Source organism: Pholcus phalangioides, unplaced genomic scaffold (genome assembly GCF_987345545.1).
Source record: "Pholcus phalangioides strain wild (caught in Gottingen) unplaced genomic scaffold, Ppha-v1.0 ptg000009l_1, whole genome shotgun sequence".
Lineage (NCBI taxonomy): Eukaryota > Metazoa > Arthropoda > Arachnida > Araneae > Pholcidae > Pholcus > Pholcus phalangioides.
The window spans coordinates 20,571,044-20,585,050 of NW_028301602.1; the positions used below are offsets into that span (position 1 = coordinate 20,571,044).

A 14,007-nucleotide genomic window follows, 5' to 3' on the forward strand; every position below is an offset into this window, starting at 1 on the left:
TTAATGCATGGGCCCATCCGGGCACGGTCCTGGGGCCTCAAGAGAAAAGGGGGCCTCAGAAAAATGAGAAGCAGTTGAATTTTTTGAATGTTTGATGAGTAGGGCCTCGAAAAAATCACTGGGCCCGGGAGCCCATAATGCTCTTAAGATGGTCCTGCCAATCACTCACTGTCCGGGCGAGTGTTCTAACCATTTCAACTACAGAGGACAGACATTTTCATTCCTTAGAGCACATGTATGATTGCCGAACGGGACTGCTCATGGACAGCCTCCTAGCTCAGCTAATAGTTCTTACGACGTTAGCCCCCCAGATGTCGACATATAGAGAGAAACGATGTCACTCTCCACTGTTCGTACGAAGTATGAAAGCCTGGATAACGAAGCGGAGATTGGTGGTTCAATTCCCCACAGAGGAATGTGAATTCTCTTTCCGAACTACATCTTGATCTCCGCTTGGTTATCCAGGCTTTCGTACTCATCATGTGTTCGATATTTTTTTTTTCTTGTAAAATGCATTTTAATTCACCGCGATTTATAGTTGCACTTTATTTGCCGCCCATTGAGAATTTTTCAACAACACGACATTGGCAGTCCACCTCTCAAATGGCGCTTACTTTGGCGACAATTTCCAGTGGTCCGTAGTTTCTTATAAAAATATGGTCAGACTCAGCATAATGAACATTTTAATATAAAAGAATTTGGAAAATTGGAAACTGTGATTGAATAATATTCTAACTAGGTTTCTTCAAGGAAACAACATTAAATAAACATCAAACCATAAAAAAGAATCCATACCATTTTCTTTTGTCGGGACGCATGGTCAGCTTATAGATTCATCTCTTTTCATTTTGCATCTGTAACGGTCCTTACTTATCTGGGAATTTAATTCAGTCAAAGACGTACTAATCAAAACGAAAACATGGATTCCCATTTTGGTGAACTTGAAGGATTTCGGATAAAATCAGTAAGCCCACATTTATTTCAAACGTGGCTCCTACATCCCTTAGCGGAACCCACGAGCCAGTCCCATTATACTAATTTATCTATTCGATTTATAATGTTTGAATATGAGCAGTGGCGTGTATACACACGGCCGCAACTGGGATGGGGGGGGGGGAAGGTTGCAGGTGCCCCGGGGCTGGATGGGGGAGGGGGCCGCAAATTTCACTCTTTAACCTCTCCTTCAGCATTATTAGGGGGCACCAAAAGGCGTGCTGGCCCCGGCTGACTAAGCATCTAGTTGCGGTCCAGTGTATACAGACGGACTTATAGTGGGTTATAAACCCAGGGCGGCATGCTCATAGGCGGAGATAGACTTGGAGGTCTGGTGGGGCACGATGATGATGATGTCAACGCATATATACATTAGATCAGTCAACTTTACCTTTGACGCTGGTGGGGGGAGGGGCACCCCCCGTATCTCCACCCATGGTCAGAGGGCTCCAGAAATAGTTCCCATATGGGTAGAGATAATTTCTCGAGCCTCGCCTGTCCATGGGGTACAAAAGCACAAGTCCACATCTACCTATAGAGCGAGGGATTATGTCAGTGAGTGACCTAAGCAGGAAAGGACCAGGTCAGTGAATTACTAAATGAGTGACCCAGAGAATGACAGATCAACCAAATGAGCTATCAAAAGAGTTCCCTCTTGAGTTTGTATGCACACGAGTAACGAAGCAAGTTACTTAGGCAGCAAGAGACCAGGTCAGTAAGATATCAAACAAGTGACCTAGAGAGCACAGGATCATATCAGTGAGTGACCAAAAGAGTGATCTAGTGAGTTTGTAAGCATGTGAGTGACCAGAAACGTGACCTAGTGAACAAGGGACCAGGTCAGTGAGGGACGGAACGATGGATTTAGACAGCGTGCAAGCATGTCAACGAACCAACAGGGTGACAGAGATGTATTATTATCTCAAGTGGCCTAGTAAATTCAAGGAATGAGTAGGTTAATAAAAGTAGATTAGAATGGGGAAAAGGCAACAAAATTTGAGTAATCCAAGCATGGCCCCCATATAGGAGGGGGCTGACAGGGCCCGGGACGATTATCATCATTTTTTTGCTTTTTAAATTAGCTACAGAAGGGGCATATTAAAAGTCTGACCGAGGGGCCCACAAAAGATCCCAGCTTAGGGGCCCCGCTACAGGATGTGGGGGCCATGAATCCAGGTGCCATGACTAGGATGTTTGCAGCCCAGGGCAAACATGATTTTGTGTCTCGACATCATTAAAATTTGACAATTTTGTAACTGTTCTTTATTCCCACTTAAAACTGTTACCCCCTTAAACTTTGCCGCCCAGTACAGTTTGCTCCCCCTCTCTTGTTCCTGCCCTGTTGTAACCCACAGGTAGCAAGATATATATAAGGTAGATTCCTGGATTCCCAGGCCGAAGTCCTATGCTATCATTCTCGTGTCATGCATAGCTAACAATGCAACTAAACTAATTTATTTTATTTTTTCCCATATCTTTTATGTGATGAAGCTTCCGGATACTGCCTATTACATTCCAGATTTCATAACCAAGGAGGATGAGAGCTATCTCCTTCAACAGATCTATGCTGCCCCAAAACCTAAATGGAAAGATCTATCCAATAGACGCCTACAAAACTGGGGTAAGTTGAGTTTCAAATGGTAAATATGGCTTGTTTTTTGGTTTTTTTTGCAGGAACAAACACCAAATGGCATTACCTCTGGTGGTTCTGTAATAATTTGGCTGTTATAGTTAGGGTTGGCACTGTAGACTATAGCTGATCATCATGAAGACCCCGAAAGAAGAATATGCCGAAATGTGTGACGTACGTTGCAGAACAACCAGTGCTGTTGCAGAACAATCTGGAAGAATTTTAAGAAAAGTGTAGAAAAACGCTATTATGTATAAGTATATGCAAATTTTTACTGCAGAACATTAAGTCAGCTGAGGGCTCGTTGCAGAACAACACAAAACATTCTGCTTTGGGGATGAAGACATTGTCCCTTTATTCAAATTAACTTTCTTGCCACTACATCCTAGTTGCTGATCGTGCTACTGATGTAAATCTCAACCCTTGATTTTATGGATTTTATTAATAGACCCTAAATACTAATGTTTAATTGTTAATTGTTTAATAAATAGTTGTTAACCCTTCAAGTAAGGAGTCACACCCACTACTACTAAACCGCATGCATGCACCTCATCCATATTCCTTTGCAGAACTTTTAACAAATTAGTGCATGTTCGAATGTGTGTGTACGTGTTTTGAATCTTACATGGAGTTTGTTTCTGTGTAATTAATGCTCATTATGTGGCATGTGCTGCCATAAAGTTTTCTAAATAAGTGTAATTATTGATTAATTGTATGGTTGTAGGCTTGTTGCTCTCTGTAGCAAGACTTTTTAATGTGGAGATTGGCTCGCTTTTGCACCTTAAAGTTGGGAAGAGTCACACCCTCTAGGCACAACATGAACCCATAATTTGTGAGAACTTACAAAATACATTATAGTGTCCTCTTTTTTTTGTTTGCCTCACTATATTCTTTATATTTCAGGTGGCCTTCCTCATCCCAAAGGTATGATACAGGAGCCATTGCCAGAAGTAAGTCACATATTACTTACCTTCTCGTGTAACAATTTTTTGTTACTTGAATTTTCCTTTCTTTTTTATTTGTATTTCTCCTGTTCCTTTTTTTCGTCAATTTTATGGGGGCAGCAGATTTCTACTTTTTTTTTTTTGCTAGAGCAGGAGAGACACTCTCGAAAAAAAGTCTTCAGACTAAACTTTACTGCAGATTGATGTTGCAGACAAGAAATTCGGTTTTTTTTTTTTTAAATTTTTATATCCCTACTAACTTATGATCAAACCTTCCTTCCTTCTGGTTGCCTGAATTCCAGGAGAAAGACATTTTTACATGTTATGCAACAGCAACATTGATAAGATTAAAAAAACTATGCATGTTGAAAACATGCTTCTCCGATGTAATTGACATCTCTAAACTAAAACATGAAGTAAAGTGGAAGTAATTTTCAATTACATAGGGTCCCACAGTTGACTGACGGTTTTCGAAATGGGGTAGCAAGAAAATGGTGACGGTTATTAAAGTTGTTCTTGCGGAATATGAATGTGTGAAATCAGGAGTTTTTCAAATGTGTCATTCATGTTACAAGGAGTTATATAGTTATTGGAAATTTAAAAAAATTTAACTTTTTATATGGACACCCTGTGCCCAAAAACCTAATTATAAAGTTGTTGCCCTGTCTTGATGTGAACAAAAAAAATTTCCACCTTTTTAAGTGCAACATTCGCAGAGATATCTGCATTCTGGTTTTATATTGGTTTGCCTATTTTGTTGCCAATCAGTTGCCAAATTTTTGTTGTCCCCCCCCCCCCATGTGAGGAGGCCCCAAGACTTAGGAGGAACTGTATGTACTGTGGCGTGCGAGGAACTGTATGTATGTACATACCTTCATTTTGTCTGTTTGCAAATTATTTCATTTCCCTTAAATTTGCGAAATTGAGTGAGGTTTTTTTAATGGCTATACTAGGAGTGTTCTTTCGCCGTATTGTCCCATAAACTCGTAGTATGGTTATAATGATTTATATATTTTGATGCCTCAGAGATCAATATTAACTGGTGGACACTTGCGTCAGGCCTGATAGGCATGGTAGTTTTAAAAAGTCCATAAAAAAATCTCTATAGTAAAACTTATCATCCCAGGGTAGGTGAGCTAAATGTCACCCTGAATTGTGCATCACCTAGTCCTGATGTGAGTATCCGTATTTCATGTTATATGTTTGGATTGTTGCTTGCGCAGTCTAAATAGCTCATAATTCATCTTATGAACAAGAATTAAAAGGTTTAAACACGTTACTGTGAGAAGTATTTTCAACTGTAAACACAGATTAGTGATCACAATTTGTCATTTGAGGTTGAAATGGAATCTGCTCAAAATGATACTGATTTGTTTCTGTTAATTTATTTTTTCCTTAATTTTGTGAACATCAAAGCATTGATTTCTGTTTTTATAACCTCTGCATTCATTTACATTTAAAATAAAAAGTGATTCTCTGTGTACAGCTCAAGAAAAATTAAATAAAACTCTGAGACCCGTCGAGAGTTCTAGTGATGTTAGTGCAAATGCTCAAGGTTTGAAAAAAAACCTATGTACCGAGAGATAAATATATAGATGCTTAGAATTATATTGTAATTTCAATGTATGCTTAGTGACTGAAAATGCTGTAGAATCTTGAAAATAACTATAGAATCTCTCAAATCTCTCTTTAACTGAGTAAATTCGTTCTTTATAAACTTTAACCGACTTAATGTTTGTTATTTTTTTTTTTTTTTCAGTTTCTAGATATATGTGCTAAGAAAATAGCGAAGCTAGGTGTATTTAATGATAAGATTCCTAATCATGTCCTTGTGAATGAATACTTGCCTGGTCAAGGGATCATGGTGAGTAGAATATTATTGGCATTATATGGTAATTTTTCGAAATGGTTCACAAATTTGGACAACTTAAACTGAGTCTTTTTCTCACTTTTGGTTTGATGTTATGATAAAATCTCATGCTCTTTATTTTTGTTTTATCCTTTAATCAGTATTATTTTCTCTGAGAGAGGTTTTTTTTTTTCAGTTTTGAGCAGGTGCATGTGTGCATGTGTTCCTCCATCCCCCCCCCCAACTCCAAGAAAAACAAACACAGGAAAAACTACTGTTTTTTTTTATATATAGAGTACGTACAGGGTGGTTATAATTAAATTAAGAGTGCTCAGACTTATGTTGCACCCATTCTGATAGACGTATTCCAGTGAAATCTTACCCATATGAAAATCATGGAATCATGGTTGAGAGATAGGTCCCAACAGGTTATGGTGAACAGGGAATTTTCTGATTGGACAGATGTAAAGAGTAGAGTCCCTCAAGGAAGTGTCCTTGGGCTCGTACTTTTTCAGTTTTTATCAATGAACTCATTCAGGGTATCGACAGGATTTTCAGCAAATTCGCAGATGATATGAAGCTAATAGGAGTAGTCAGGAATTCAAATGGTAAATAGATGCTTCAGACAAACTTGAATGTGATTGCTGCATAAGCTAACGCATGGAGCATCACTTTTAGTGTTGGTAAGTGAATGGTTGCTTATTTGGGTTCAAACAACCCATGTTTCACTTACAAGTTGAATTGTATTACTATTATCCCAGATGCAACTAGGGTCACTGATGTGGGAATTCTCATTGATGAACGGCTTAGGTTTTCTAAACATTGTTTAGCAGTGGTCAAAAAATCAAATAGAATGTCAAGTTCTTAAACAGGTCTCTTCATGCTCTCCTGAAGTCGTTCTTCTTTTCCAGGGCTTAGCTTGTCCTGGACTGGAGTATGCCATGAGGTTTTGAAGACCATACCTACAGAGTGACACAGATTTTTGTTGAGGGGGGTGCAGAGAAAAGCTACACATGCTCTTGTTGGCAACCACAAGGCTTGAGCTATGAAAAAAGACTTGATATCTAGAATATGTTTACATTGGAGAAAAGCAGGTTTCAGGGGGGATATGATTGAAGTGTTTAAATTTCCAACGGAGTGGATAGGATTGACCATGAGTTATTTATACACCATCAATCAAAAGTTTTGATAAGAGGACACGGTATCATTTAGTAAGGGAAATTCCTGGTTGTGACGTCCCAGGGAGTTTTTCTCTAATAGGGTTGTTTGTAAATGAAATAGCTTACCTCCAGTGGTCGTGAATTCTAACGCAAATGACACATTCAAAAAGACATGCGATAGACATTATGGGATAAATAGAGAAGCTATTCATACTTAAATAACACAACCATAATCTTGTTTATGGGCAGTGTATCATATAGTGTTAATTATTAGTTTTTCATTCGAGATGTATGGTTTTATATTGGTTTTGCTGTATTTTGGTTATATTTGGCATCCATAGTTTTTATAGGCATCTTTTGTCAGCCACCTCTGTTGGGCTGTTTGCATTTTTAACTTGGTATATACTGTACTTTGTATGGATCACAGGGTAAGAAAACTGTAATATAAAAAAAATAGTTTGATTTTCAACTACTAGATGAAAAAGATCGTGCTTAAAGAACAAGAAACACAAATTTGAAACATAAAACTTTGTTTGTTCAATGTGCATTCAATTTGTATTAGTCACATGCTCTAAGCATGTTCAACAGTAGTACAAAGAGTATTTTGCAACAACACAGCATGCCATGTTCAGTTCAAGAACTGAACGCAAATGACACATGAATTATCTCATATAACAGAGTCTATATGCTTCATCTCTATAGACATGATCTTTCAGGAATTCCCACAACCAGAAGTCAAGAATTCTCTTCCGGAGAAAAATGGAGGCCATATATTTTGAAACTTCTCAGAAAGTCTCCAAAACGAGCACAAGACAGTTACCTTTTGGCAAATATGGGGTGTTGTATTTTTAACTTGAAGACAGTAATCTCTAAGCAGCCTTTAGGGTGGGAATGTCTTGCTACTGCAGAAGCTCTTAGTAATGGGAGGTTGTAACGGAACACCTCTCAGGACCTTGAGGAGAGTACTCCCCCAAGACTCACATTTGAACATGTTATTAGCAAATAAATGTATATTGAACAGATGCCAAGCTTTTTTTATCATGTTAACTGGCAAATTTTTATGCTTATCAGCCTCTCTATTTGCCCCACCTGTGAAGATAAAACTGTTTACTCGTGAGCTATTGTTACGTTCTTATTGTTTTCCTATTAGTGATTATGACTGCTGCCACACTTTTCGATGCCCTTTCTTCAAAGTGGCCCACCAGTTCCAATTTCTTATAAGATAGCATGACAAATGTGGTTATCAAATTGAGTTTTATGTTTACAATGTTTGTTTCTTGTTCTTTAAGTGCCACTTTTTCACCTAGTGATCAAAAACTGAACTTTTCTGTTGCAGTTTTGTTTTCTCCGTGGTCCATATTATGTATATGTTACCATTTAAATATGAAATCTGTTATTCTATATAATACCTAATTATTTCGTTAAATAACTGATTGAGTCAGTTAAAATGTGAACCTTACTTGTATTCTATACTTTAACCAGTTATTTCATATAATAATGAACTACACTTTGTTAAAAGTGTAAAAAGAAACATTTACATTTAGCTTTTAGTAGGTTAAGGTAAATATGTTTCAATAATATGCAAAATGACCAGCCAATTTGCAAACTGGTCTATTTCAGGCTTTAACCATAACATAAATAACATTTTGTATGCTTTATAAGTCAGCAAAATTGTTTATTTTACACTTTAACTGTCTACCATAAGTTATTTTATAGAAAAACTAGTTAAAGTGTGGAAATATTGTTCTATTATGTACTTTAACTAACTTGATCAGCTACACAGAGGTAGATCTCACTCCAAGATATCAAGGAAATAGATATTTTCTGGATGTTATGCCAAGGTGAACTCGAAAAAAATAAAGTCATCTGGTGTCTGCCGGGACTCAAACCTAGGCCCTCTTGTGAACAAGGCAACCATGCTATCATCTACACATCTACACCACTGGAGACACAACTCTGCCTTCCTTATTTCACGCACTGCGGTGTGAGATGTTGAAGTCTCCAGTAGTGTAGATGGTAGCATGCTTGTGTCCTGTTTGCAAGATGACCTGGGTTCGAGTCCTGGCAAAGACCAGATGACTTTTCTTTCGGAGTTCACCTCAGCATAACATCCAGAAAATATGTGTTTCCTTGATCAGTTAATTCATGAAATAACTGAATTATACAATTTAATGGTAACATATGTATGCTAAGTTTTTTCAATGACATACGTGCACCAGGATGGGCGTTACATAGGTCTGAGTAGTGTCAGTTTAATTCACAGAAAACTGTGAGTGTCAATTAAGTGTCGGTTAATTATAACCACCCTGTATATTCCTTTATTACCTTGAAGTGGACTAAGGAAAATGGAGAAAAGATGAATTGCAAACTCAATCTCTTTTCCTATGTTATCAAAATTTGAACAAAACCTCTGCCCATTGCCAGCAGATCTGACAACATAGGAGCGAGAAAATAACATGTTCAATTAAGATCTATGCTTTACAAAATCTTTGGGGTGTTGTCATTGCTGAAATAAGGAGGCTTTTAAGGAGGCAATCTATCTCTGTGTTGCCAACAAAAGAGATAAATACATTTGGTAATTCAATCATGTACTTTTGACTTAGCTTGTAATAGCCATACAGATATTCTTTGTATGCTCCAATTTTTTCTGTACATCGTGGGTGTGGTGACAAACCCGAGGAGGATTGGTTAGGGTAGATGACAATATTGTAGTTTCCCCTCTGAAATCTCTGATCAAGACACAGATTCTCGCAGACTCTCTTAACCCATTATAACTGTCAGAATTGAAATTGTGACACCTTCACACATTACCACCTATTTTCATGAAGATTTTTTTTTTTTCCGATTGCAAGCTGATAACTGCTTCCCCAACAAGAAAATTGACTTTGCCCATCGCTTTTATTTCTCTCACTATGATACGCCTGTCATAACGTGTGACTTTCTAGGAAGAGAAATACTTTTTTTTTGGATTATATACACTGAGTATATATATCTTTACAGTGCTAAAACAAGGGGGAAGAATACATGCAGTATATTTTTCTCGCTCCTTCTCTTACCTAACCTTGAACAAGAGACTACACCTACTGGCAGTTGATTGATTGAACGGGGTGGGGAGGGATGGAAAACATGTGTTTTACTGTTAAAACAACTTCAACATGTTTTTAGAAGCCAAGATATTTTGGGGTGGCTGAAATAAAGCAGATCGAATTTGACAAGATATCTTGGGATTTAAGCTAATATCTGTAATAAAATATTTTACAATTTATTAGGAGAAAAAAATATGTAGGTGAGTATACACTATATTGTCAGCTAAAAAAAATGCTGAAATGGATTTTGTTAGCTAAGATTCAGTAATTTTGATATGTAAAAATAAGGAGGGTCTCTGAATTATATTTTTCTTCCTAATGAATTGAAAAGAAAAAACCATGTCCAATATATTGTATTATAACTTTTTTTTATTATATAGTAAAATAATTCAGTTTATTTTGCATTGTAAATGCTTTTATACTGATGCACACAGACACACACACACGTTATTCAATGTCTTCTTTCACATGCATTGGTATTCCAAACCTTTTTATGTATGACCTCTAAGCCCACAAATTATGTTATCAGGAGGGTGAAAAATAAATAAAATGTATAAAAAGAAATGTTATTTAAAAAAATGTACATATAATTATTTTTTCCCCATTTCTTGTTAATGAATGAATTGCATGATTTCCAATTCATTTGACTTATTTTTATTGAAAAAATTCCAGCCCCATGAAGACGGTGCTCTTTATCATCCGGTTGTAACCACGATCAACCTCGGATCTCACACAGTTCTCGACTATTATTCCAAAATGCATGATCATCAGGAAGATGAAGAACCAGAGGTAAGTACTTCTATCGCTCACCCTGGGAATGTTTTGAATGTTAAGCATTTCTTACACTGTACAAAATGTCTAATTGGCATTTAAAATATGTGTAAAGTGTGCATTTTATAGTCCATGTAATGAAATGAAAGTGTATACAATGCCAGCATTTGATTGATCAGACCTCCATCTTTCTGTCCATGCTAATGATACAATTTTTTTAGTGTATACAGATTGATTTACACTTTGTAGTCGGGTTCTGGAGTCTTGGTGCAAAAAAAATGTGTGTGAGGTAGTATGTATATGATATAGTCAATTCATTTCTCTCTCTCACACACACGATGAGAAAGATAAGTTTCTAGAATGTCCAAACTGCTCGATTTTGTATCAAGAGTCTTTCCAAGTGTATTTTATTCTTGTTTTTTAAATGAGTTTTCTCTTAGCTTAGTCATTCATCAAATAAAACATGGCTCAGAATCTTTCTGAAAGAGAAAGTGAGGTGTATCTAAAAAGTGATTCCATAGTGAAATTAATCTAATTTCAGTCAGTGTCACTTATTGGATTAATCTAGATTGCCACAAAAATTCGGCTCACAACGTGACTGTTTTATGTTAGTTTGTACATCCATATCAACTAAAATCTTTGTTTGCCGAAAAATTTGTAAGCCAAGGCAATAATTGGCTGTAGTTTGTAACATCAATTTTTTTTACATTTTGTAAACGTCAGACATTTGACTATCATCCTCAGTCTATGCTCAGTAAACATAGAAAAATGTTGATATAAAATTTAACATAACGTCATGAGCAAATGTGTATGGTGTATTTTATGTATGGAAAGTGCATTAATTGGTTTTTTCTCTTTTTTTTTAGTGTAATAGAGATCTTGATAGTCGTTATATTGGATCCCTCCTTTTAGAGCGATGTAGTTTACTAGTGGTTCAAGACAACCTTTATAAATCCTACTTACATGGTATCAAAGAGTCCCGCATGGACAATATCACCCAAGACATTGCCAATGTTCATTTGTGTTCTGCTGAAAATGGTGCCATACTATACAGGGAAACAAGAATCTCGTTGACTATACGACACGTCCTAAAAGTTTTGAAATCAAAATTCCTAACTGGAATGAGAAACTTGAGGTTATGAAAATGATATTGTCAAAGAAATGTATATATTTGTTTTTATAAATCTTTGGAAATTTGTTTTTATCAGCTATCGTTTTTTTACTGTGTTACTATCTTGGTGTCTTCGGCTATTTTAAACATAATTTTATTACTACATTATAAAAAATTTTCAGTGTGAAATATCTTTAAATATTTGGGATAAATTTAAAATTTAATGTTGGGGGTTTAAGATTAAGAAATCCATAGAATTAAGGATGTTTACATTAAAAAATATTGATCCATAACTGGTTTGCAGTGAGGGCCACAACTGGGAAGGGGCCAGGTGGGCCTGGTATCCCGGTTACTGAACTAGAAGGAGGCATCAAATTCACCCTTCAACTGCTCCTTCTACACTGCACGACAGCACCAAAATGTGTGCTTGCCTCGGCTGGCATAAAGTATCTAGTTGCAAACATAGTAGTAATTCATTTTTTATGAGAAAATAACAATATTAAAATGACGCAAAAAATAACCCCCACCAAAAGCCATCCTTCATTACTATATGTTCAAATGATACAAACAAAATTCTCACCCATGTGGGATATGTTTTCCGTCATATAAGCCACACTAGTAACATGACCCGCAAAACTCGCAGATTTGTATGCAAAATGTGGATGCATCAAAATTTAGTTTTCTCTGCAAGATATTTCATCCAACTTCATTCTTTTTCAGGAATTACACATGAATTGCTCGTAGTAGCTTCAGTCGACGACCAGCCTTAACCCTTTGCAGTCTTATATCGAAGTTGAATCAACATCAAGAAAAAAAATGGTACTTCATTGTTATATCCGACCCTTATAATTACAGGAATACAAATAAATACAAATACAACGCCACAACAGGCAAATTGCCCAACGAGGTGGCTGACTTAAGAACATCATGGATCCCCGAGCCATTTTTTGGAGGCCCTACCTACTACTGCTACACCACAAATGCACCCCCCCCGCGGAACCCCCCAACGAACCCTCCAACGAATCAGTACATGCGGGAATGTGCGTGTACGTGTAGTGCAACCTGACGTAAAGCTTGTTTCTGTGTAATGTTTGTTATGTGTAGTGCTGCCATCTGCCACCAGTTTTTCTAACTATGAGTGAAGTGTTATGATTGAATGATTTATCGTTGTAGGACTGTTGCTCTCTGTGGCGAGACTTTTTAACGGGGACATCGGCTCGCATTTGCGCCTTGAAGTTGGGAACCACAGAAAACCAACTTCAGCCGACCACCACTGTGGGGTTCGAACCCGGATCCTCGCATCGCGAGTCCGTCACTATAACCACTCGACCACCACAGCGGCAGGAAGTCCCTAGATGCTAGCTTTTGTGTTTTTTGGATGGTGTATAAGTGCAATAGTTCATAAAACACAAAAGCTAATATCTGCAGATTTTCCTGCAATCATGATTGCAGGGAGGCGCTAGAAAGTACCAGTTGTAAAGAACCAATTAAGTACCAGAAAAACCTCTGGGCAGCAAAGGGTTAAACAAAGACTCGCCTATTTCTACCTTGCCATGTATTATATGTATTTATGCACATAAAATTCATTTATATGTCTACTCATACACATTCTTGCACTACCTCATCTACATAAACATAAAAGATTTTCCACAAATTGACTCACTCTCAAAGTCATCTTTAGTAGCCTGTGACGTCAAATCTAATTTTGAAAAAATTAAGCAATACATTACCAGATCACTTGTGTGACACGCAGCAAATTTACAGATCACTCAAGTGCCATGCAGCAAATTTAAAGATCACGCAAGTGTGATGGGGCACATTCGCAGAACACTCAACCGACCTGAGGCACTTCACCAATCACTTAAGTGATCTGTGGCGCAGTCCCGCGAAACTTTAGTAGCCTGCTCACATTTTCACTTCAATTACGTGGTCCACTGCACATTTCCAGATCACAAGTGACCTGGGATACCATTCCAAATCCCTTAAAAGACCCGCACCACAGATAAAGCTCACTTAAGCAGCCCATGACAAATTTACAGATCACTAAAGTTACCAGTGGCAAAATTGCAGGTGACCGGTGACACTATTTCAAACCAATGAAGTGGCCTACACTGTCCAAAAAGTGAACACCCTTGGCTTATATTTTCCCATGATGTATATTCCGTTTTAATTCTCACAAAAATTGCTCAATATAGGTGGCAACCAAACTGTGCGAAATGAAATTTGTATCTTTAGCACGTGCGTACTTAAAAATTATTTTCTTCAAATATCTCATGAGATATCAAATAATTTCATTCCAAATTTCAACACAATGTGTAAGTTTACGTTTTCAAAGTTTCTGCAAGTTTCGCTGAATTCGGTTGGAAACACCACTTGTTATAAGCAAACAAAGGAGCGATGAAAATTAGAATTTTTAGAAATAACATTCGTTTTTGTTGCGAAAATGCATATAAACAGATAAAA

General features: G+C 37.1%; 1 protein-coding gene across 1 annotated transcript; it reads left to right on the top strand.

Moving 5' to 3' along the window:
• The first annotated feature begins 892 nt into the window (after positions 1–892).
• LOC149082213 (putative RNA/DNA demethylase ALKBH6) lies at positions 893–11,640 on the top strand. Its single transcript, XM_089236869.1, has 6 exons — positions 893–964; positions 2,485–2,614; positions 3,527–3,573; positions 5,327–5,431; positions 10,335–10,451; positions 11,300–11,640. Exons 1-6 carry the CDS (start codon positions 920–922, stop codon positions 11,573–11,575), a joined length of 720 nt encoding a protein of 239 aa, XP_089092995.1. The 5' UTR covers positions 893–919; the 3' UTR covers positions 11,576–11,640.
• The last annotated feature ends 2,367 nt before the right edge of the window (positions 11,641–14,007 follow it).